Source organism: Mytilus californianus, unplaced genomic scaffold (genome assembly GCF_021869535.1).
Source record: "Mytilus californianus isolate M0D057914Y unplaced genomic scaffold, xbMytCali1.0.p SCAF_5, whole genome shotgun sequence".
Classification (NCBI taxonomy): Eukaryota; Metazoa; Mollusca; class Bivalvia; order Mytilida; family Mytilidae; genus Mytilus; species Mytilus californianus.
In genome coordinates, this window is record NW_026262701.1 from 91,438,299 (window position 1) to 91,464,111 (window position 25,813).

General features: G+C 32.1%; 1 protein-coding gene, 1 long non-coding RNA gene and 1 pseudogene across 2 annotated transcripts in view; all 3 read right to left on the minus strand.

Moving 5' to 3' along the window:
- LOC127703258 (uncharacterized) overlaps positions 1-4,678 on the minus strand; it is a 39,676-nt gene extending 34,998 nt beyond the window's left edge. Inside the window, exons 1-4 of the mRNA XM_052207771.1 lie at positions 4,642-4,678; positions 3,432-3,521; positions 2,659-2,869; positions 749-1,999 (exon numbers count right to left, since the gene is read on the minus strand). Of these exons, the coding sequence (XP_052063731.1) occupies positions 749-1,999; positions 2,659-2,869; positions 3,432-3,464 (1,495 nt within the window). The 5' untranslated portion in view covers positions 3,465-3,521; positions 4,642-4,678. The remainder of the gene's footprint in view (positions 1-748; positions 2,000-2,658; positions 2,870-3,431; positions 3,522-4,641) is intronic.
- Positions 4,679-11,722: 7,044 nt separating this feature from the next.
- LOC127702435 (uncharacterized) lies at positions 11,723-14,018 on the minus strand. Its single transcript, XR_007982428.1, has 2 exons — positions 13,981-14,018; positions 11,723-12,052 (listed from the first exon to the last, which is right to left on the minus strand). It is a non-coding gene; the product is annotated as an uncharacterized LOC127702435 (long non-coding RNA).
- Positions 14,019-16,897: 2,879 nt separating this feature from the next.
- LOC127702815 (uncharacterized) lies at positions 16,898-18,831 on the minus strand (annotated as a pseudogene).
- Positions 18,832-25,813: the final 6,982 nt, after the last annotated feature.

Sequence of the window (25,813 nt, forward strand, 5' to 3'; positions counted from 1 at the left end):
ATATGTCCTGATACAGGCTAAATACTTACATTTATGACATTATTGACCTGGTCAGCCTTGTTTTCAATGAACATACAATTTTGTTAGTATCTGAATAATTATTAATAAATACAATAAAAGTCTTAAACCAGTGATATTAAAGCACTTAATCTGTCGCAATTTCACTCTTTTAAGAGGAAAAAAAGAAATTTATCAATAGATTCATTCATGGATAATTAACACCCAGTGGCAAATATTTTCGCGCATTTTCAGGACGATAACATATTAATGTTGTAGGCTAGACCAAAGCGATGATGACCCATATGTTCAAAAGTTTTTCTACGAGATAAGAGTTTAAATGGTGTTATGTCATCACCGCGGAACACTTTATTCCGAAATGGAACCAACCAGTCTTTGCTCTAAGTCTTAAGTACTGCATCCGTAGCCATAGAAGCGATTACTATCATTTTTTTAAAACTCTGGTTTGGTTTGACGTACTACCTGTCATCAAAACAACGACCACTAAGACTCTACACGAGCACCCTACCATGACACTATCAAGCAACTATACACACTTTTTTATTTGTACACTGTGAAAATCGTATATATTTGCTCAATGTGTAGTTAATATACAGAAAATGTACATGTCTGACCAAATGCCTAAAGAGCTCCATACATATTACAGGATAACTGTAAAATAGCAACCGGTGTTCAATGAAAATGTATTATGGAAGCTATCTTATGAATTAAAGGAATAATATTATCTTACTTTTCAAATTCTTTCTTATGGCAAATATCCTAACTTTATGATAGCCAACATATTTTTCATTCTCCTGCCATTGATAGGAAAATGTGTATTCGCCATCTCTATTCGTCAATTCGTCGATTGAAATCGTGTGTACGAAGTTGTGGTCTAACATTATACGGATTGTTGACGATTTATTCAAATGACCGGTTATTTCTTCCATGGTAACCTTCACATTGCCTGTTGTCTTTGTTGATTCACCCGTTGCTAAACAACCATCTTGAGTAATACATGAAATAAGGTCTACGTTACATGCTTTGACATTGGACAAAACAGCATATTTACATGGCTCATTTGGTCCAATAACCACTAATTCTCCATCTACAATTTCGAATTTCCAAATATTGGATTTTTTGCAATCCGTTCCAAAACTACCTGCCACTTCTTGAACATCTTCAAGTTTTTGATTGTTGATCGCCAAAAAGTACATAGAAGAAATAGTGCAATCTTCTACGCCATAGCTGTTTGAGCAAAGAATAACGAGAGTACATTGCTCGGGTAATTTAGTCAGTAACACGTGTTTTCCAGTCAAACACTGTGTCTGCGTCACCAGAACGTGACTCTGTTTTGAGGTAGAATTATTTGCATTATGGAATAGACCGTACCGACTGTTACATGGACCATGAACAGTCACCATATGACTTTCTCCGAGATTAAATTTGAATATATCTTCCCCTGATACAAGCTTTGATTCGAATTTACTATTGTGTACTCCAGTGCGCAGAATGTAGACAGCATTGTGGTATTTGACACCATCGGAACCACTACAAAGTATTAATGAAAGTCCACAGCTGTCTTCCTCACATACGGGTACAGGTAGCTGTAGAAGAACCTTTTTGTTTTGACTCTCTATGTAAATTCCATTCTTGAGATTACCATAACGACAGTCATTTGTCAACAACATTAAATGATTGTTGCCGTACTGGCAGTCACCAATAAACGTTCCTTCCTCATCTACATAATGATTGTTGGCAGGGTTAAAGTAACCATCCTGAGACGATACAATAGGACTTACTTCGACATGGTTACAGTCGAATCCTGACCTAACCAACAACAGTTCTACGCAGGTTTCATTCTTATCGTTTCCAGATGCGCATGACACAAAGTAAAGGGAGGTACATCCCCCATGGTAGGCATTTACGTTGAAATTAAGTTTTCCATAGCTACGAATCGGTATCTTGGAAGAGCAATGACCATATATCGTCCTCACAAAATCTGATGAATAAGAATATAGTCAATTCAGCATTTGTTTGCTTATATTTTGTCATTATGTTGCCCTTACCTTCAACATTGATGACACCTCTTGCCATTCAATTTATAAAGGATAAAGCAATTAACTTTTGATAAAGCAACAAATCTTTCTTTTATTCTTTTACGTTAATAACAATAAACGGACACATTATTATTCTTCTATATTATAATAGATCAATATAATCTATTAACACTTGAGAAAAACAATATGACTTGTGCTTTCTTTACTTTATAAACTCACATCTGTTCATGTTTAATAGAAATAAACTGTATAACAGGATTGACTGTCTATTCATCTATTACAATTTTTATAAACGGTAGTCTTAATACTTTCACTGTCTAATAATAATGACTTCTAATTTTAAAAACAAGAGATAACAAAAAACGATAAGAAATAAATTTTCGTATTGCTGAAACATAAGTCTTATGTGTAGTATTTTATAGGATTGTTTTTTATCTCTTCGTTCGTAGTTTTAGTTTTGACATGGTGTCTGTTTTTCGATATATGGTTTTTAAATGCCCCCTTCGTGATAATTAGTACAGATCTAAGTGTACTCGCAGTTACTGAAAGCTAATTTAAAGCCAATAGCAACTAATACAAAAATCATGTATTTCAAGCTTACCATCACTAACTGTTGTATCCTTCTGGTTATTAAGTCCCGTTGAATTTTCTCTCTCACTTGCTAACTCGGCTATAGCTTCTTCGTCTACTTCATCAAATACTTCTTTGATGACCTCTCGGTCAGCATATGTTGTAGTTGGGATATCGGTTCTCACAGGGACCTCAAAATACGTAAGTTCTCGACGATATCCCCGTATGATACTAGGTCCAGTCTTTAATAGGGTAACAGGATAAAATAAAGTAAATATACGAAATAAAACAACATTAACTAGGTTAAAACAATTACTGTCTGTTTGTAAGGGTTCACAATTACAAAGATTGATTGACTGATTGATTAATTGATTGATTGTTTGTTGCGGTCTTGGCTCTCCGGTGGCAAATTATTAATGCATATTCAGGACAAAAACAACTAAACTCAAGGCAAATTGCGAAAGGTATGTCGACTGGGTTTATGGTTAAGAAATTATTTGATATTGGCTCCTATCAGGTTCGATTTTACGTGGGACACACATTCAAACAGTTTCTATCATTTAATCTTACTGTAATGATTAATGAAGAATGCTATTCAATTAAGTTTATTTCTAATCAGAAAACCAACTTTCAATAGCTAATTTTTACTGCAGGTTAAGCTGACTAGAACTGAGTATGCTCTAGTCCACAGCAATTGGACTGGTGATGTCTAATTTTTCGCATCAGTTGATTTTTTGGTATTATTGACCTTTATCATGGCATAGATTTATGTATGTAAAGCCAAGATATAAAGATATATTTTACCTTTTTTGACTTGGACGAAAATTGTTGGGCCATTGCACTATCTCACAATATTCATACTTTAAACCAACCATGAAGAATATTTACATATATCTGTGAAAAAAAAAGTTTTTTAACACTAGAAAACTATAAAGTATGATAATCCCTCATTTGATGGATAGTTACTCATGTGGGTAACTATTCCCCATTTGCCGGATCGGTTATTTTCTCTCTCCCCCCCCCCCCCCCCCCCCCCCCCCCCCCCACCTCTTTCTGGATACAGACGTGACCCGCTACATTTTCGAAAAAAATATTAAAAAAAAACTCTACATAGTAACATTTTGAGATACTGAAGTTACCGGCTAAGGCTGAATTAACCATTACAATATGAAGTGTTATTTTTTTCTTGATAAATGAGAGAGGATTGCCTTCCCTGACGTTACCCATAACACAAACTGATAAATAATTTAGTGTATTGTGTAAAAACCAATTACTTTTTCAACCATCTTATATGGGAGAAGATTTATATATATAATTAAGGCTGAGTCTTGTTGAATTATAATTGGTTTGAATTATACATCCGCTTTTTTTCTTCTATGAGTGAAACAATCATATTTCTGAATTATTTGTTCACACAATTCATTTCAATAAATTAATTGAAATTGAATACTTTTCGGAATACAAACCCCGTTTTACTTGTAATAAGTGTCTGATGGCTTTAAAATTTAACTGATCGTAATATTTGTTTAAAGATAAAAGCTTTAATTTTTCATAGATTTGCATTTAGAATTGTTATTTTTATGAAAATATGTACTGTTATATTGATCGAAACTTACCTGTACGATATAGTACCATTAATGGTCACTTATAGTAATGCTATATTTAAACGGGTATGAAATCAATAATAGTCATAGATTTTAACCCTTTTGTCTTGAGATATTTTTTTATGAGTATAATATAATTCGTTAACAAAGTGATAGTAAAGAAATAAACTTCTAAATATAGAAAAAATAGATATTTTCCATACAACACTGAACATACTTATACAACTATAATGGAAATGTATATGACAACCAAACGTAAACAAGTCAAAATTGAAGCTTATTATTATTAGAATATTGGGTTAAGATGCAATTGTTCTGTGTTTTTCAATACATGCAGCTATAAAAACCGTTTTAAACTGAATAAACGATAATGTTGTATATTGAATATATATATATATAAATATACGTACATTGTCACATTCGAATGTGTTTGTCGTGTCTATCCTATAATACCCCAATCCAAGATTGGTACGCGTCCGTCCCGAATCCGTTTTCACAGGTAAGTAGAGAAATATGAGACATATGGCGGGAAAAATATAACAGATACAAAATGGAATTATCCTGGTGTGTAATTGAGTGTAAACCTTAATTCATTTAATATGTCACTTGTACTTTATCAACAGTTTTTATTAAGTAGGATTGAGAAGGATCTGCTAACTCTTCGGGAGCACTTGAGACTATCCCCCCTCCCACCCCATTCTTATTTTTGGTGGGATTCGTTTTGCTCAGTCTTTAGTTTTTTTATGTTGTTTGTTGTAGACTATTGTTTGTCTTTTGGTCGTTTATCGTTTTTTGCCATGGCATTGTCAGTTCGTGTCCGGCTAATGATTTTGACTATCTACCTCTCTTTGACTGTTAACTAAATCACTTTTAATGCGATTTCCACCGTCTTAAACCATACACAGATAATGTGCAAGTGCATAAGTAAAAGGCAGACAGCAAGTCATGTTTATCTTAAGATAAGATGTATTTCTATTGTCTTATAATTACAGGCAGCAACCAGATAAAATAGTTAATTTAATAATAAGGAAACAAGAAGGTAATGAAAACAAATTTCAAACAAAACAACTCAAAGTATGGAGCTGTTTGAAAAATTGAAGATATTACTGGCTTATCAGAAGCAGCTAGTTGAAAAAAAAGAAAAGTGGGTAATACTAATTCACATCGAAAATATATATTGTGGCCTGTTAAGGTTTTAACATATCTTACTACATACACGTCTTCCGTCACCATGTCAATTGACCTAAGTCGTTCATGGGTTACATTCGGTTTACGGGTTACAATAAATATTGAACAGTACAACATACTCACCAACGACTAATACGCATGCTCCACTCCTACAAAATACAAAAAATAGTCTTACAAATGAATATTATCATCAACAAATAACATGTGTTCCAAATTGCCTGACTTGGTCCAGACACAAAATGTTGTGGGTTAAACCAGTCACAAGTTAACGTGATGACAAACCTATCCCTTTGCCTATCTGAATCATTTCTCATTAAAGTAAAACACACATTAAAACCCCTGCACAGTTCATCAGATACCAATAGAATGATTTCTAACTTGAACGAGGAAAATAGCAACAGCATCTGTTGTTATTGTTAAACGTGTCTATCAATCTGTAAGAAATTTTAAAATCTTTTTCTGAAGTTTTGCCATGAAAAGGGTTCATAACAGTACAGAACAAAATAGAGAAAGCACACATAGAAATGCTGAAAATTGACGATATATAATCTTGCCTTAACGAACAAAAATATGTTTGTCAAGCATGCATGACATTTAAGTATAAACACAAGAAGATGTGGCATAATTGCCAATGAGACAACTCTCCACCAGAGACAAAATGACATAGAAGGTAACAAACAGCAACAAACAAACCACTGAATAACAGGATCCTGACTTGGGACATGCAAATACAGAATGTGGCGGGGTTAAACATGTTGGCGGGCGTCCAACCCTCCCGCTAACCTGGGACAGTGGTGTAACAGTACAACATATGAACAAACTATAAAAAATCAGTTGAAAAGGTCTTAATTCATTAGATTGATACAAATACGAGAACAAGTAACAAAAACACAGACCGGACGTGGCAGGGTATTTATACATCCCTACAACAAAAAGATACCAAGTACAGATCTGAGAGTACTCGCAATTATTGACAGCTAGTTCAAAGCCAATAACAACTAAGAAAAAAATCATGTTTCTAAGACTAAAGTATCAATCAGCACACATCGAACATCCAATGGATTTAGTGTAAAGACGTCATAAACAGTCAGAGAAAAACATGACCTTGTGCAATGCCAAAATACAGGTATCGACAGATTGTAGAACCGTGAATGTGGTCTTAATTATATGTGCGCATGCTGTCAGTTCCTTCAAGGCATGGCAACATTGATAGAATTATTGTGTTGATATAACTATCTATAACAAGAAAAGCACAAAGCTGTGAAGGCAATCTTTTAGAATGATATATAATTTCGACGGTGTCTTTGATTTAAAAATAAAAAAACAACCTATGAAGGTTTTCGAGTACTGTGTCTACGGTTTATGCGACACTTGATTGTTGCATCATGCACCTATTATTGCATCATTCTCTCAACGTTCTCACATGTTTTTATATTTTGTGTTTATTTTAATTCTGCTTAAGGGCTGTAGTAAAGATATCGCATATCGTTAACTTGTCTTATTGCTGGGACATACTGTTTATGTATGACAGAGAAGACAGACATTTACCCAAGATAACTTACTTTAAATGAATCAAATATAAACTGTAATAACTATTGTCCTGTTCTACATTTGGATATTTCAGTTTCACTAGAGAAAATCAAAACAACAATTAACGACTTTAACACACAGTTTTTCGATCCCTATGGTTAATTTACCTTTGTGGTACAGGAATAAAATTGAGAATGGAAATGGGAAATATGTCAAAGAGACAACAACCCGACCAAAGAGCAGATAACAGCCGAAGGCCACCAATGGGTCTTCAACGCAGCGAGAAAATCCCGCACCCGAAGGTGGTCCTCAGCTGGCCCCTAAATAAAATTTTGTACTAGTTCAGTGAAAATGGACGTCACACTAAACTCCAAAACATATAAATGTTCCTTTTTGTCATTCTTACTGTGTGTATATTTCTCAACTCGTTCGCTATGCTCATATGTAATAACGTTTTAAATTTCGATGCACGTAATTTATAACTGGTAAATTAAGTCGGTAATCTCGTTACCATGCATTACTTGGACCAATTTAAGTAAACTCGTTGATCCTTTAGATTAACTTATTTTTAAAGGATACCAATTTAACACCGTAGGTACATCTTTGAATAATAGTTTTATTGTCATTTGATTTTGTTATTGATGTTTTAAACATTGCACAAGGTCATGCTTTTCTCATAATAATGTTTATGACGTTTTCACACTAAAACTATTGGACTTGTACTGGTTGCTACTTTAGTCTGGGAGAACATGGCCAAACTCTATATGTGCATGCCCCCAAGTCAGAAGTCAGTTATTCAATGGTTGTTGTTGGTTGCTGTCTGTAATATTTGTTTTTTATTCATTATATCATCAATGCTTGGCTTATATTTGCATTGACCGTGACGTCTTTAAAGTGACATAACGAACGAGATTTGTCCGATTTATAGCAAAAATAAGCTAAGTGAAAGAGAATTTTGGCCAAATTAACATAGAACACAAGCGTCACCCCACCCTTTATTTTGCCTGTGAATAGATAAACACGAGATACATTTACAGTTAAATATCCTTGGTTGTGTTATACTTTTTCTAATTTCGGCATATTACTAAATTTACTGTCACTTCATGACTGTAAAACTCATGAAAAGGGTATATTTTAAACCAAAACGTCATTGTTTTATTGAGAAAATATATTCCTTTTAAAATCTATCAACATTTGGGGCTTTATATAGCTTGCTGTGCGGTAGGTTTTGCTCATTGTGGAAGGCCGTACGGTGACCTATAGTTGTATACCTCTACGTCATTTGTATGTGTTGGAGAATTGTCTCATTGGCATTCTTACCACATCTTCTAATTTTGATATTTCTACATTAGATATCTTTTTGTTTAGATCATAACCGAGTGAAAGTCCGTGGTTTTTTTAATCAGGGATTAAAAAGCCCTGTAAGAAATTTTTGTGTATGTAGTTCATTCAATTTGTATTTGATGCAGTGTTCGACAGAAAAACTACATACTGCCTTTCCATACATTCGCATCCTCATATATCACGTGCACGTATTTCAGTTAAAATCATTTTTAATTTCCATTTCTCTGTACATGAAGTGAAAACATTACCAATTTATTAATGTTAACATGAAATTTTATCGGTCAAATGTACCAGTACAAGTAATAGACAAGATGCATTATATGTAGACATTGGCACGCAGTTAATGTTGTGCACTAAAGGTAGATTATTCACATAAGGCCATCAGATAATTTTTTAAATATCTGAATAACTTTTCAGTCTAACCCAGATTGTCAAAAATGTTGCTATAGAGACTTGCCGAGAAATACCAAAAGAGTGTGGGGTTGACCTGAAAAATACGCAAAGTTGCAACTTTGAACCACTGTGGTTTCTAGACGCACGGATTCCATGACCATATTTAAGTGGGCAATGTTCTGGGTCAATACCTTTGAAATGAGCTAGCCAAAGGTGTGATCCAGACAAGTCAAACATTTTACGACTAACAGTGTTGCTTTTCGTACCATCTCGCGGTCACTGAACTTTGAAAATTTTACCACTATTGGCCTTAATCTATTTTCTCTGTCTCTTTTTTACTAAATCTGTACGCATTTTCCAGTTTAAGGTTCGCTTTGGCATTTTCTACTTCCGATACAAAAGGGGAGAGAAACAAAAGGGACCTTTAAACTCATTGGTCGAAAATAAACTGACAACGCTATGGCAAAAAAAAAAAGAGAAAAGGACAATTTAACACACAACAGTATACAAAACACAAAATAGATAACTAAAGATTAAGCAACACGAACCCCACCAAAAACCGGGGGTGAGTGATCTCAGGTGCCCCGGAAGGAAAGCAGATCCTGCTCCACATGTGACACCCCTCGTGTTGCTCATGTTAGGAGAAATTCGTTGATAAGTCTAATTCGGTAGGTCACATTCGGGGAAAGGAGGACTGGTTACGAAAATTGGAACATATCTGTCGTCATCTGTGAAACAAATAATCCATTACGATCAACCAACTTGTGATGGCGACCGTAACATTTTCGAAGGAGTTATTTCAACTTCAACACTTGGAACTCATGGTTAAACAGCTTTCGTGTGACCAACAAACCTCTATCAAAAAAATCATGATAGGAAATGCAAACCCTGGAATATCGTAATTTGGATATATATACTGCAGGCGCTGTTGGAATGTTGCTACATAGAAATGGAAAGATCACAATAATTATTAGGAAGCTGAAATCATCTCGTTGTCTTAAAGTTTTGTTCTAAACTGACCCTCATTGTCAATATCTAGATATTTGTCAAGATATGAGGCAGACTTAACTGTATCTGTTTTATCCTTTATTTTAAGTTCGATGGGATAGATGCTTGTTCACAAAAGTCTAAAATTACGTCAATAGTTTCTTTTATGTTTGTCTGTTCTTCCACGATAATACCTACATCGGAAGCACCCTGAGCCTCGTACGTCTCCATTTCAATATTTACGTTTTTATTTTTAATTACACAAAAAAAAGATTGTTACTTAGATTGTGCGCCTCCACATCTAGTGAATCTGATGATCTCTCCGTCACTAACTTTTTGACAGTTTTTGATACTTCAATAATTTTGGACAAAGTTGGCATTTAGCTTGAATTGCTTTTTGTTCATCTTTAATGCCTGACATAAATTAAGTGCTATGTTATAAAACACTAGCTTATTCTTTCTTTACATGTATTTATTTCAGTATCGACAGTGCTGAATTTCGGTTCAAACTTGTATTTATCTGTGTTCAATAGAATCTAATCTAATTAGATTAATTTCAATTTAAAAGTTTCGTTTCCCTTTTATTCGGTAAAGTTGAAGATAGATATATATGAGTTCTGCACGTAAAGAATTTCAGATCAAATTATTGTTTCTCAACAAGTGTAAATATGTGTTTTAAAAAAGGTTCGTTTATTCTTCACGAATTTTCTGTAATCAAGAGTATTTTTAAACGCTTAATAGAATTTTGTTTTACGCTCGCATGTTGGAAATGTCATTGATAGTTTTAACTTATCGCTTGTTCATACTTAATCAGAATAAAGGTTAGTTCCGCAAGAGGGGTAAGATGATGATTATTTAAAAAACGCCGTAATTTCCACATGTGTAGGTTCATTTAATAAGTAATTATTTATCGTAAACTAGTCTTGTCGTTTAGTCCATATCATCATAACGAGTCACGAATTTTTGATATAAGCAAGCATGTATATTTTAAAGCTAATTTCCCCATTTCACATGATACTATTTCATATTCACAATATTTGGATAATCACGTTTAGTTTCGTAGAGCTAGGTTTGTCTCGATTTCGATTATTCCTATAATTCATCTACAAAAGTATTTCCCCTTTTAAATGGAATTATAGAAAATATTTGTCAACCACTGCTCATTGTCGGAATTGATTATTTTTGGGTTAAAAGGTTTTATATAGTTTAAGTTTTTACAAGCGCAATATTTTGGTTCTACCATGTTTATCATTCAAAAGATAAAAGAATTCAACATGTTTAAACATGTATATTGTTAAGATATTTATGTATTCAACACTTTACGCTGTTCAGCACATGCTTTATACTCTTTTCCATCTGGAACAATGCCCCGTAGATTGGCCGTGAAAATGTATGTAAAAATGCTGGTAATTTTTACGGTGTTTGTCACGGTTAATTTACGGTGGGCCGTGAAACTTATCCGTGACAATGCCGTGGAATGACTGTCGTGAAAAGGCTGTGAAAAGTTTGTGAAAAGGCCGTGAAGAGGTGCCACCTGAAAACTTGGGTGAAAAGACCGTAGAAACCCTGTGAAAAAAAAATGTACACCGTGAAAAAGTCGTGATAATGCATTATGTGCCCATTGTGAAAAGACCGTGAAATGTAGATATAGTACAGTATATGCCTTTATTTGTCGTGAAAAGGCCGCGAAAAAGTGCCAACTGAAAACTTGGGTAAAGAGACTGTAGAAACCCTTTGAAAAACAAAAATGTACACCGTGAAAAAGTCGTGATAAATTGTGCCCATTGTGAAAAGACCATGCCATGTACATGTACTACTGTGATAAACAGCCATTCACTGATTGTGAAAACTCCTGTAAAATGTTAAATGTATTTTTTCAGGCCATAATTTAACAAAAAATTTAAATGCTGTTTCAATCAAGTGAAGTGAAATGCCTGAAAACCTAGTGTAAACATCTACAGACAACTTATTTAAGTACAATGCAAGTGAGACTATGAAAAACCATATTAAAATGCTGTATTTTTTTTTAGTAATAATTGTGACAAAGAATAAAAATATTAATTTTAATAGAACTGTAATAATTATGTAAAGAAAACATAAAAGCACACAAATGTCAATGTGATTAAGTAGCTAAAGTCAGCTGTAACATGTATTGTAGAAATTTTGTACATCTCTTGGGTCTGATTTTACCACTTCAGCAATATTTGTCTAATGTAATCCTTCACTTCACTGCCCTTTTGAATAACTATTCCAGAAAAAAACATTTATAGAAGTTCCTGTTAATTCCCAGGAAATACTTTTAACTGAAAAGCTCTTCTTTCCAACTGGATTCCTGAACTATTTTATGTAAAGACTGCTATATCCTTTTGCTCTTCATTCCTAGAATAAATAAAGAAACATTACATATATTATACATGTATATAAAAAAACTATTTATATATTCAAATTAATTTTTGGCATTTATGTACATACATGTACTTAAAACAGCTACAATATTATTCCATGCAATACAGGACTTCACGGTTAATGACCCCATATTGAATAGGGGGCAGATTTTCATACTGGAGCTGAAAATGGTATGAAAAATACTAAAAAACATCATTGAAACAGAACAGCCACTTGGAAACATGCATAGGTTTTCACATATTTTCATACCATTTTCCAGAAAATCTGCCCCCTATCCAATATATATGGCATCATTAGTTAACGAAGTTCTGTATTGTCAACTTATATTATTTTTTTTAGATTTGTTTAAAGACTAAAGACACTTTTAAGACAGACTATTAAATTTAAATGTTTCTTTGAAGTAATAATATGTATGGCTAAAGCCAAACTTGTCTAGACTAATTGGCCGTAATGAGTCACAACTATTTATTTTACAGGAGGCCAGGGGAGTAGCAACTTTTACTGCAGGCACATTCGCCATACCAATTATTTTTTAAACACCTCATTGCCATACCAATTATTCTTATGATATAGCACAAACCCTTCTAGAAAGGACATTTTGCCGTACAAATATTAAATACTTTCCCTGCTACGCCTCTGATTAATCCCTTTTGAACTCTGTGTCCCGACGTCCAAGTCAGAAAATACTTAAACAGTCAGGGGACTTACTTAAATGAGTGATTTTCTAAATCACTGATTCAAGTAACATTATGTCCATAAAGGTTAGAAGTAAGAGTTGTCTTTCTTTAATAACCACCTATTTAAGTAGTACAAATTAATCACTAGACTAAGTGATTTAATTTTATTGTAGCTTTAAATATAGAATACTAATGATCCAGGGACTGATTATGTTGCTAAAATTATCAGAACCAACATCTGTGTTGATAGGATGACCGGGTCATGTCAGGTGATGACCTTGTACTAAATCTAGGATAATGACATAAAATCACTTGTTTAAGTATCATACCTTAATTTCCTACCAAAAAATCACTCCTTTAAGTATCATTATTTTAACAACCCCCACTAATTTCAACACCCCCGAACAGTGAAATTTGATCGCGAACAGTAGAATTTTATTACATAATCTATGAGATGAAACCTTGAATTTTACAGGAAAAATACTCCCACTGCTGGGAAAAATCTGTTAAGAAAGTATCAGTTCATTATGTAAAGCCATTTTTATAGCATTTTTTCAACTAAAATAGAATTTGCAGCTAAATGATTGCATCGAAGGATTAAACCTTGCTGCTTAAAAGAAGCAAAAAGTTAATTTTTTTCAATTTTACTATTTAAATGAAAAGATATTATCTAAACCTATGTGTTCAAAATTTTGGTAAAACTACAAAATCACAATTTGTGACAAAACTTCGAATTTGCTACTTAAATAAGTGATTTAAAAAATGACTTATTTCAATATGTCCACTGACTGTTAAATAGCTCCCGACACATTCAAAGGGGGTTACGCCTCTGATTATCAGAGTGAACTCCATTTCAGAGATACTTATTGCTATTATAATCATTTCCAATTATCTATTTCTATGTCTACGTAGTGTACTGTACATACATGTCTTTTTTTTTATGTGGCCAGTGTGGGGGAAAAGGACCCCCCCTTTTTTTCCCCAAATACATGAACAAAACAAAACCGTAATCGTATTAAAAGTCTTAGAAAACATTAACCGAAATGATTAAAGGAATCAAGACTCAAGTGCAACAGACTCAAATATAAGTGAATATATCACATGCATGTTTGCGCGGTTTCTGCAAATTCAGTGAAAATCAGTTCAATGGAAATGCTCACAAACGTCATCAACATTTTGGTGATATGATGCATAAAAGAATAAAATATTAATAACTTATCTTACCTCAAACTTGCTGTCACTCGTCTTGCATCTATAAAGTAGCCTTTCTACCTAAATTTGTAAATATCAACTATAACCAATGAAATAAGTGTTCTTATTTAGCCATCTACAGCTAAAGAATGATACAAGGAAGAATTTGATTGGATGTTATTGCCTTACTGAGAAAACAATTCTTTAATTTTTTTTATTTATAGCACAAATGAATAAAAGGGGAACAACTCAATTTTTTAATAAATATTTTTTTCATACAAAGAGGAACAACTCAATGTTTCACTCACCACTTTTATTTCTATAGTCTGTTTCATGCATGTTCTGGAAAAGAAAAGAAAATACAATTAAAATACATGTATGCAAAAAAAATCTCAATAATATTATTCTGTAGCTAAATGAATTCATCAGTTGGGTCAACACCACCATTATAGATGTATTACGGTCCGTGTATATTTGCGTCCATTCGTTTTTTCATTTTGAAATATCAAAAACAAAAAACAAAAAACGAGAGTGTTTTCATTTTTCGTTTTTGATTTCTCAAAAACCAAAACGAAAAACAAAAGTGTTTTCATTTTTCGTTTTTGATTTCTCTAAAACCAAAACGGAAAACGAAAGTGTTTTCATTTTTTGTTTTTGATTTCTCTAAAACTAAAATGAAAATCTAAAGTGTTTCCGTTTTTCGTTTTTGATTTCACTAAACAAGAATTTTGTATTCAATTTTAATTATTTTTCGTTTTATAATGTACAATGTTTTCCTTTCTTGTTTCACAGTCATTGATAGTAAATAATGCCAATGTAAACACTCCGGTGTTCTTTCAACATAATGTAGACAAAATAGACCGCCTGGCTTATGAATTGAACTACGGTGATAAATGAATCATAGCCTTTCAAATTACCTTGTTTATATCTTTAACAAAAAATAAATTATTATATCTAAATATTAAACGAATCATAAATTTAGATTGTACAATACAATATTATATAAAGATGGTACAAATAAATAGATTGATTACAACATCACATTAACAATGGAGGTTACTACTTTTTAAAACTTATAAGAAAACTTCCCCGGTCGTTAAAGTATACATACACAGTCACTGTGGTTATCAGATCTTTAATCGAACATAATGTCGACGGATGCAAAAGACTTTATCAATCTGAACAATAAGGATGCGTGATCTTTACTTTTAAATTTAGAAAGGTTGATCTCAGATGATTAGAATTCATGACCAAGGTCCATTATACGAACATTCAGGACGATAATGTGTTTTGCTTGATCAATTGATTGAAAAACAAATTTCCGCAATTTCACAATTCAAACCGGGATTAGCATTCAATCATTTTGCCATTCGGAGCCAACTCGGTATTAGTTTTGCTTATTTTTGAAAGCTATATGGTGACCTTAACTAGAGCCTGGGTATGGATGGGGGTTTACGGAATAGAGAATATAGGGCAGAAAATATGAATAATAGAGACAATGGTCCAAGAAATAAAAAAAAAAATAGAATAATGAGGTGTTAAAATATAAAGAGAACAGAATAATTGGCAAACAGTATAAAGAAATAAAGAATAGAGAAAAATGGCCTGAAACACTGATTAAAGAATAGAGAAAATCGGCATAGAATATCAAAGAATACAGAAATGAAGAACCCCGTATCCAGACCATCATCCTAGTTGCCTAAACCAACGTTATTTTGTCTCCGGTAAATTGTTATGGTTATCATACGTTTTTTTTTTATTTCTATGCCTATCAATTAATACACCAAATAAGAGAATAATTGAATTAATTGCTATTTAAATAATTTATATAAGTTCTTATAATATGAGTGCACTTAATCATACATTAACAAAATACATGCAACCCATACTGTGACCATCAATACACCATTTATAACACCAAGTAATTGTTAATATTATCTGCATGCAGGTCTGATATAATTAGTTAAAGTTGGTTTCACATTAATGATTTACATTATATGAATTTTATTCTTGGAAAATAGAGTAGGGTAGAATTTTTAATGTGTCCCTGTACATTTTAATATGTGATAAGATCAATTCCATACGGGTAGTTATACATGTAAGATTAGAGACAGTGACAAATAGTAAGATGGGTTTGCTGAAAAGGTTTCAGAAGAGAAACAAATCTGGGAATGTTTTGTAAAATATCTTAAGTTGAACAGTGTTATTAGTCATCCAATTATGAACTGTCATTATAACCTCAAATAGGCCTCCATCATAAGAATAAATTCTTCCTTTCCATTGTTCATCTTGTCCATTGTCTGTCCATGTATGAATGAAGTATTTTCCTACTAGTAGTTCGGGTTTTAGAAAAATATCTTCTTGAATGATGGTTGTTGATGGTGTATGAATTTGCTGATTTTGGATGAATTCTAATAAATTTAAACTTAATTTTGAAACGTCGAATTGTTTTCCATGACTGCTAAATTGTAGAAGGTGTTTTAGAGTTTGATTTACGGGAAATAGTTTTTTACACATCGAAAGTTGGCTTTTAAGTGCTATAATTTGGTCCTTTTTTTGTTGATTTTCGCAAGTTCTTCCTTTATTTTTGAATCAGTGTTCCAAATTCCATTACGATTAAAGACATCTAGCGCTGTTTGCATCTCAACATTGAGTTTGACCTGTCTGTTACTTTCGTTAATTTGTCTCTGCCTGATTGTTTCAATATTTTGATGAAATAAATCTGTTTTTCTACATTCAATATCGGATAAAAATTTATTATTTTGCGTTCGTGCATTTGCAATGATTTCAGTTGTTTCAGCATCTGTTTTTTTATGCAGCATTCTTGTGTATTATTATTCTTAAACATGATTACACTTTCCATTGAATTAGTGTTGTAAGTTGGAGCGTTTACAATACAGTTGTCCAATTTAGCCATTAAACGCTCAACAGAAATGTTATTAGATGGACATCATTTGCATATATTTAAAATTTCATCATTTGGTGCATAATATTTTCCAGTAGGCATAAAATCTTTAAAAAGTTGCATACATTTTACTTTCAGTTCAAAACAAAATTTATCTATAATATCCTTGGTAAAATAATCTAAATTACATGGTTTTAATAAATACGAATAAATGTCATCATCTGGAAAATCTGGTCCACAAAATAATTTAATTCCATTTTCTGTTAAAACAAGCTCTGGATTTGCAATACATATCTCTAAAAATTCCACAAGTCTGTTGTATATGTTACCCAATCCTTATGCTGTTTCAATTTCACCACCTGCTTTTTTCCAATATGGTTCGGTAAAATTTTAGGAATTAAACCTAAAGCTCTTAATATAGCTAAAATGTTGTCATTTGACAGTGCACGAACAGTATAATCTTGAATATAATTTACAGTTGATTTTGATGATTTCAAATAAGTTATTAAATGTTTGTGTAAAAAATATGTTCCAGCTGAATTATAAAATAAATAGTTAAAACGATTGCCACGCAATTTCATTATTGGTATGCGGTTTATATTTTGACTTTTGATATATGTAGTTGCAAGTTCTGGGTCTCCTGTGCCATCTTTAAAAAATAACTTGGAAACACATTTTAATAAAAAGGATGTCGAACACATATTACCAGATCCATCTATATTAACAGTTTTATCTTTTTCTAATTTAACAATCTGTTTGGTACATACATCACTAAACTGTAATAACGGATGGACTGCACATTTAAAATTGTGAGTTTCGGTATTATTATTTTCGTCATGTATTTCAGCAGATAACAAAGTGTTTGCTTTGTGCTCTGTAGCACTACGGTCGGTCATGAAAGACTTAACTTTAGGCAAAATTTTATCATTACTTTTTGTAGTTATTTCAATATCTTTGATAATTTCATTTGTACATGACACATATGTAGATGCTTTTCCATTTGAAACTTCTCTTAAGCCAGTAGTAAGAACTTTTTCACCTGTCGCAATCTCTAAACCCACAAAATGTCTACCTTTTTTAGTTGTGGCATCTCTTTGCATAGTTATTTTATCTATGGGAGCAAGCTCATCCTTAACATGATTCCTTGCTACTATTCCTAGCTCCGATGTTAGTTTAGCAGCTGTTGAGATACTAGGTAGGTCATCTAGTGTTAAAGGTATGTCAGCAAGAGAGAGAACTGATATTATCAGTGGTGCTATATGCTCTAGTCCAATCTTTCTGCTACGAAAGCAGTAATATACCTGTCTCAATCGATCAGTAAACGGTTTACCTTTTGTACTATTTCTAAATATAAACATCTTAGTTTCTTCGGTTACATTTTCAATCTTTTCCTCTGCCATGCACTCTAAATTGTCTATACTTGACTTTAATTCTGATATAATATTTTTCATAGAGTTGCACTGGGTGCTTTTATCATAAAGTAATGGTTTTGAAAATATGTTTTTCTTGATCTTATGTTTTTCTTTATATACTTTCAAATCATTGATATATTTACGTTGCCTCTTTATTTGCAGGTTTAATTTTGATAAATTGATATGCCTGATTTTACCATTTAACTGCTTAACCTTGTTTGATAAATGCTTTATTGTTTCAGAACAAGAATCACCACACACACTTTTCTTGTTTTGTTTTGATTTTGAAACATCATCTGATATTATTTCATTAGATTTTCTTTTCAAATTTTGCCTTGGCAGTTCAAAGTTTTGTCTGTAGAATGTTTCCAATTGTGATTTGTCGCAATTCTTCTTCAATCGTTTAATTTCATTTATAACTTTTTTCACTTTGTAATGAAGACTGATACTGTTTACAGATTGTTCCGGTTTTTTAAGGAGTTTACATATGTATCTATGTAATTCTTTTACATTTCCATCTACCTTTATGAAGACTTCATGTAAAATACGGTTTGATAATGACTCCATAATCATGACAGTTCATAAATCAGATTGTTTATGATATTTACCATATATGCTGTCATAAAATTAAAACAAAAAATATATATTACATTAAATAGTGTATAAATATATCACCCCACTACCAACAAAACAATATGAATAGATATAAGACCTAGTTTCTATCTACAATTTATTACTCATGACAATCAATACTTCTACCTGTATGCCTTTTACTAGAAATTTTTATCAGTTTTTGTCATCCTAAAAAAGCTTTCACACTAACTAGACATTAACAGAACAAACAAGTAAATGTAAAATACTGAAAATTCAAAAATTAATGCATACAATTATCATTGCGAATTACTTTTTACTGATAACAATGTGCCATCTAATAAATGCATTTATGAAATTATGAATGCCAGTTTTTATTTCTGCGAACCTGAGATTGTTGCAATTTCGCATTAATATCAATATTGCAATAATTTCTGAATTTTAAGTAAACCAGCAGCAATTGCATACCTAATATATGTTATTTGTCTTGAAACTGACAGTGCTGATCTTCTTTTTTCACTCTATAAACCTGCAAAAGCAGAATAATTCACCTTCATTAACAAAATACATTACAAACCCAACTTTTCAGAAAAGTTTGATTCATGAATAATATTATTTAATAAATAATTCATTATGACAGTTGAAAAGGATCTAATACTTCTTTTTTGTTAAAATCAAAATTTGGCTCAATGTATTTTTACAGAAGGTAGCATTTGTATTAAGATAGAGTTATCTCCCATTAGTTATTATCTCTTCATTAACAAAAGATATCAGCATTATTTGGTGTAACATAAATGGTCTTTATTTAGTTAAACTGTATATGCAAGAATGATACATAAACAAATGTTAGTGAATGAATGTTTTAATGATTGTACATTTTGTATATCAAGATATGAGTTATCTCCTCTTGGTAATATACTTAAAGTGATAAAGTGTCTCTCTGGTGGTAACGTTCTTCATAAAGGTTAGCTTTTACATTATAAAAAAAAATATGTATACCTTAAATATCTTAAAAAATACGGCTCTGTGTTTAGCAACTCAATCTGTATCCATAACAGTCATATATAACTTTGAAGGAATAATATCTGTAAAATAAACAAAATTGTATATTAAACTTTAATAGGGACAAGAGATAATTTGGTTTGTGACATGTACCCTTAAAATAAATGTTGAAGTGTATAATTTGACAATCTATATGTCAGTCATTTTTTTTTTCAATAAATCTTGTCCTGAATATGCATGATATATTTGGGACAGTATGTGAATTAACCAATGATCAGATCAATCATTATTTTAAAATCTACTACTAGCATTATCCAGATATGTATTAGGAAGATTATGTCTCATACTAGATGAATTCTAATCAAGAGATTAAATGTAAAAAATATTTTTTTTTCACACTTCTTTAAACCAAAAGAAAGTATCTTGTTTAATTAAATACCTGAATCTTGCTTTAGGCACAAATAATAATAATGTTCACTTTGCTCTGAATATTTTTAGCTAGTATTAGGATATAAGGAGTTGTAAAAAGAGCACAAGGAGATATCCAGAAAGTGTTTCATAATAAGCAAAATTTGTCAAAGCATTATGACAAGTGATACTTTTGTTAATCAATGTTGAAGTGTTTGGAATCAGGTAAGGGTGTTATAACAGATGTTCCAAATTTATTTGTAGATATAACACTTTTATCTAAACTTAGAAAATTGACACTAAGAACTTTGATTCGTAATATTGAATTGAAAGTTTAATGTGGGAATCTTCTGGTGCCAACTGAATTTGTATTTGTACTGTTTAAAACATGTGTAAGTTACACTTACCAAATTGTTTAAGATTATACCATGCAACTTTAATACTGACAAACAAAGGCTGGTACTAGTGTCTGAAAACCTAAAACACCTAAGTTTTAAAAGAGAAAATTGAAAATATAAGTTATAGATATTAATCAACTCTTTGAGATCAGTAGTCATCACTCACAAACTTATAGGAATGATGCAGATATACAAATACAAGCTGATAAAAATATTCACCATTATTTATAGTTAGCTTTTCTGTTAGTATAGTGACAAGTGCATAGGTTGATAAATACATAATATTTACCTGAAAGCAAAGTATTAGGCTAAGAATATCACATTAAAAAAGTTATCATATCCCATTAAATTTAATAAAGAGGTTCGTTAACCTAACTGACTATGCCTTATGAGCTTTACTCATTGTTAAAGGCCATACCTATAGTTATTAATTTCTGTGTCATTTGGTCTCTTGTGAACAGTTGTCTCATTGGCAATCATACCACATCTTCTTTTTATGCACCCGTCGTAGCGGAGTGGCATTAAGTTTTACCCTTGTATGCTGTATGTCCATCTGTACTTCCAAAAATTAGTTTCTGCTCTTTAACTTTATTTTTTATATTTGGTAATCATTGGTCATATTCTTGCTTTCTTTCAAGTCTACCAATTACTGCTTTGATCTGCATGTATTGACCGTACTGTGACCTATAATGGTTTACTTTTATAAATTTTGACTTGGATGGAGAGTTGTCTCATTGGCACTCATACCACATCTTCTTATATCTATTGACCCAAAAAATCAAAATGGGGTAATGATTACTTCATCCCATGAGTTTTAAGTTCGTGAATTTAAATTCCATGATTGCTTATATATATCTTTGATGGTTTTTGTTAGATATATTATTTTTATATACTCAGATCAATTAAGGGCTTGGCATATTAAAAAAAACCATCTACCCGTTTGTTGAAGAATGAATGTTGACCTGCATATATACCGGTATTTCTTTTTTTATGTAATTTAATTTGTTGGGTTGATGTCTAAATGACATTTTCCCAACATCTCCACAGTTTTTTAATATTCAATTATTCAACAAAAACTATAAACCATTAATACTATTTATTTCCAAAATTTCTTGGTCTCTTTCCACTTAAAAGACTAACAGAGTGAGAATCTGAATCATCACTGATCTGAAATTTTCTCTTTTTGTCACATTCACTGTTTCCAGCAACACTTAAATCTGAAAACAGATCACATGACCCATCAAGTCCTTCATCTGCTGACGAGAACAGATCTTGTGAAGCCGGAAATTGAGTGTCACTAGATGTCGATGTATTTTCTAGTGTTGTGCATGTACTAAAATTTAGTACATGTACTGGTATTGAATCTTCATTAAATAATGACAGTTCATCCATTATAGTATTGCTTGGATTTATCACTGCATATTCATTTGTTACAAAACGGAATAGTATGGCATCTTTTGCGCTTGTGAAAATCCTAAGATTAGGCGTAACATGGTAAAAATTAGGAATTGATATGATAATTTCATCTCTATGATGGCTTAGCCTAATACTTTTGTTGTTGTTTGTTGGAAGATGCTGCTCATTTTTATCAGAACTAATTTGTGAATGCCACATTTCTTTATTTTCTGAAAATTAATATTTGTATTCTATTTATTTAATATATTTCACATGAAAATAAGGATATACATGTGGTATGATTGCCAATAAGAAAAAGTATACATTATATTATATCATAGGGCAAAATTATACTTTGTTACAATTATTTTTCCTAAGTTAACTAAATGTATGTTCTATTTCGGATATTATATTCCAGCGAGGATATTAAAGCTCATTTAGGCTACTCGGACTCACCTTTTCTAACCAGAAAACCAACAGCTTGATTTATATTCTGAACATATATGATAGACAGCAACATACAACAATAACCACTCATAAATGTTTTTCTCCGATTATAATTGAGTAATATTCATATGTTTATAGTAGTTTAGTTACTAATAAATCACTATTTACATAGGCGGATCCGTGGGAAAAATTTGGTTGATTATATAGGGAATCACTGAAGCATGACTGGAGCGGGCCCCCCTTAGGTCAGTCAGTGTGCCCCCCTTATGAAAAGTTCTGGATCCGTCACTGATTTATATATCCATTCTTCCCAAAGAATGAAGGACTTGTACATAAATAATAATCTGATGAATTTGAAATATAGAATGTCCAATTTTATGTGATTTTTATAAAGTAAATGGTCAACATTTATCATGACTACTGATTATACTTTTAAAAGTGAATGTTTATTTTTTAATCTGAAGAGGGTGAGAGGAAATTAATGGTGTTCTTAAAAATGCAAAGGCCCGTTCAATATTTCAATACTTCAGGAGGGTTAAGGTTGGGGGTGGGGGCTTCTACAAAATTTAAAATATTCCAGTAATACTATAAATCAGTTTCTGATTACTGAAGTGTCTATCATTTGAATCAAATGTTAAATCAAGGATTTGTATTGTATTTTTGTCACTATACAAATCCTTGGTCAAATCTATAATTATAGTAATTATTGTGTCAGATTTTCATGTATTTGGAAAGGGGTCTTCAAACCAGAAGAGAAATTAAATTCAGATGTTTCCTCCCTCACCCCAAACCCCAAATGAAAGAAAATGACCAGTCCCTTAATGAAACAGAATATAGTTAGAAGGGAGGCAACTCCATGGGAAATTTCATATAAGTCTTACGTGCATCGTTGTGCATCAAGTGAAAATTTGGAAAAAAAATGTAGTGATCATGTTCATACCAATATCACTATGTATTATAACAATAAGGCACTAATAATAGTATGTGTGGTTGTATTTCTCATTGATTGACGATGCCTCAAGATGACGATATTTTTGGTGTTGGAAATTGTCTTGTTTTTCCTTTAAATTGCAAATATTCACCAGCAAGCTTTCAGTAACATATAACTGTATGTATAAGTTTGGTTTCCAAATGTGTGAAACTGCGTGACATTGTTGTTAACCCAAATAAATACCCTATTTCTTAACCTGTGTCTTCGAGTGCATGATTTTCGTGAATATAAGATTGTGATTGCATCGATATTTCAACTTCCGGTCAAATAAGAGTTATCGACCTTTGAAACCCTAGCGGCATGTAGAAAGGCTATATAAAGTAAAATTAATCGACCTTGCGGAAATGTTACAATCACTCTATAAAAGAAACACGAATCCGGATACGGTCCGATATTCCGGGAATTTCTCGTTTTTACATGTTTCGGTTCCAGTTAAAATTAATGTTTACATTGTTTATAATAATGTACAGACAAGAAGCAAAATACTTTTCTTTAAATACAAAATATTTATTGGCACAAAGTCATTAATTATAACAATGAATGGTTCCATTTAAAAGTCAGTCCTGTACAGTAGTGTGAGGGGATGGTTCTGGATACAGTGTATGGGGTATATTCCAAGGCACTTCAAATAATACTCAAAGCAGCAAAACAAATAACAATTTAATGAAAAGAAAGTAAAGACATATTCAATTCAACATTTAACACATCAAAACATCTTAATAACATTTAGACAAAAACCCTTCCAAACATTAATGCAAAAACCAGGTTAGCTTAGCCATCATGACGCCACTAGGCTTGCATATATGCAGCTTAATTTCAGACAGGCAACCCGTCTTATCGTAGTTTGTTTTATTGTGCATCGCACTCAGACAGGCAACCCGTCTTTAGGCAATTAGTTCATATTCAAATATTTTAATTATTTCATTTAAATAACTTCTTTCAAAATGGTAAGCAAAAATAAATAACATTGCAAAATTATCGCAAAAGCCGAATAAATAAAGGAACTCAAATGTCAGTCGTGCTCAATTTATGAATACTAAATAGAATAAATCAAATTAAATGAAATATTATCAAGCAAATCAATTAACAGCCTGAAATAATTAAGTAATGAAAAGGGAAATAATCCATTCCTATTACATTCCTCCCCCCTTAAGAAAAATGTTCATGAAATAACATTTGACACAAACAACAAATTACACATGTACAAATAAATGTTCATGAAATGTTTAATTCAAAAATACATAATCAATGTCCAGTTTCACATAAAATGTCACAACACAGCACACGGATACACACATCACATCAAGGGTTAAACTACTACTTCTGTACGGACGCGCTCTTTAAATCTCCATTGCTATAATTCCCCGAGTTGTTTCGGATTACAGATAATATCGGGCGGACATCTAGGTGAATAAATGTTGTAACGGTCGAAAGTCGCTGTTTATGCTTCTGTTGAGGCAATACCAGGTAAAGTCCACCATTGTAGATCTCACGACGGTACGTTTGACATGTACCATCGGGTTCAGCACTCCAACGTTGTTTTTAAAGTAACACAGCTGTGTGCCACTTGAGATGGATCGGGTCCATCTATGTGCTACCTTCTATAAAAGCAAGAAGTGTTCCTTACTTCAAACTATTCGTACAAACTATTGGTTTCTGCCATGACTAACAAAAGCCACAAAATCAGACCATCATAAACTCCCTAAATACAAAATATTTAGATGGAGATTACAAATCCAAACAATTGAGTAAAAACCCAAATTATAAACCAATTCAAACTATAATAACTATCCTACAAACTACACACCTGCCTTCAGATCAAGCCTAAAACTATTATTTACCACCAATTAAACCAAGTAAAAAGAAAGTTTGTACAAACCAGTTATTCTGACATGCAGCACGTCTTTGAACTGTTGCCACAAAAGTAGAGAACAATATTTGTATGCAAACAACTACAAAAACACCTACAACACACAAATACACATAAACCCTAAGAAAATGCACCAAGGTAAACCGTTTTAGCATACCAGTCCAAAGAAATCATCACTGATTAAAACTTCCGGTTCTGAAAACATTTCAATACTACCACTAACATCAGACTTTTCAGCATTAACATTGGCTTTAACCACTTTATTGGGACATTTGGCTCGTACATGACCAATTTGACTACAGTTGAAACACTTCTTTTGTTGACGTTTTCTCCGACACTTCAAGTATTTCTTGTCAAATTTAGACAATATCTCAAAACCCAAACAAACAATTTCAGAACAAGTTAAACTTTTGTCACACGATTCAGTTTCAACACTTTCAGAAATAA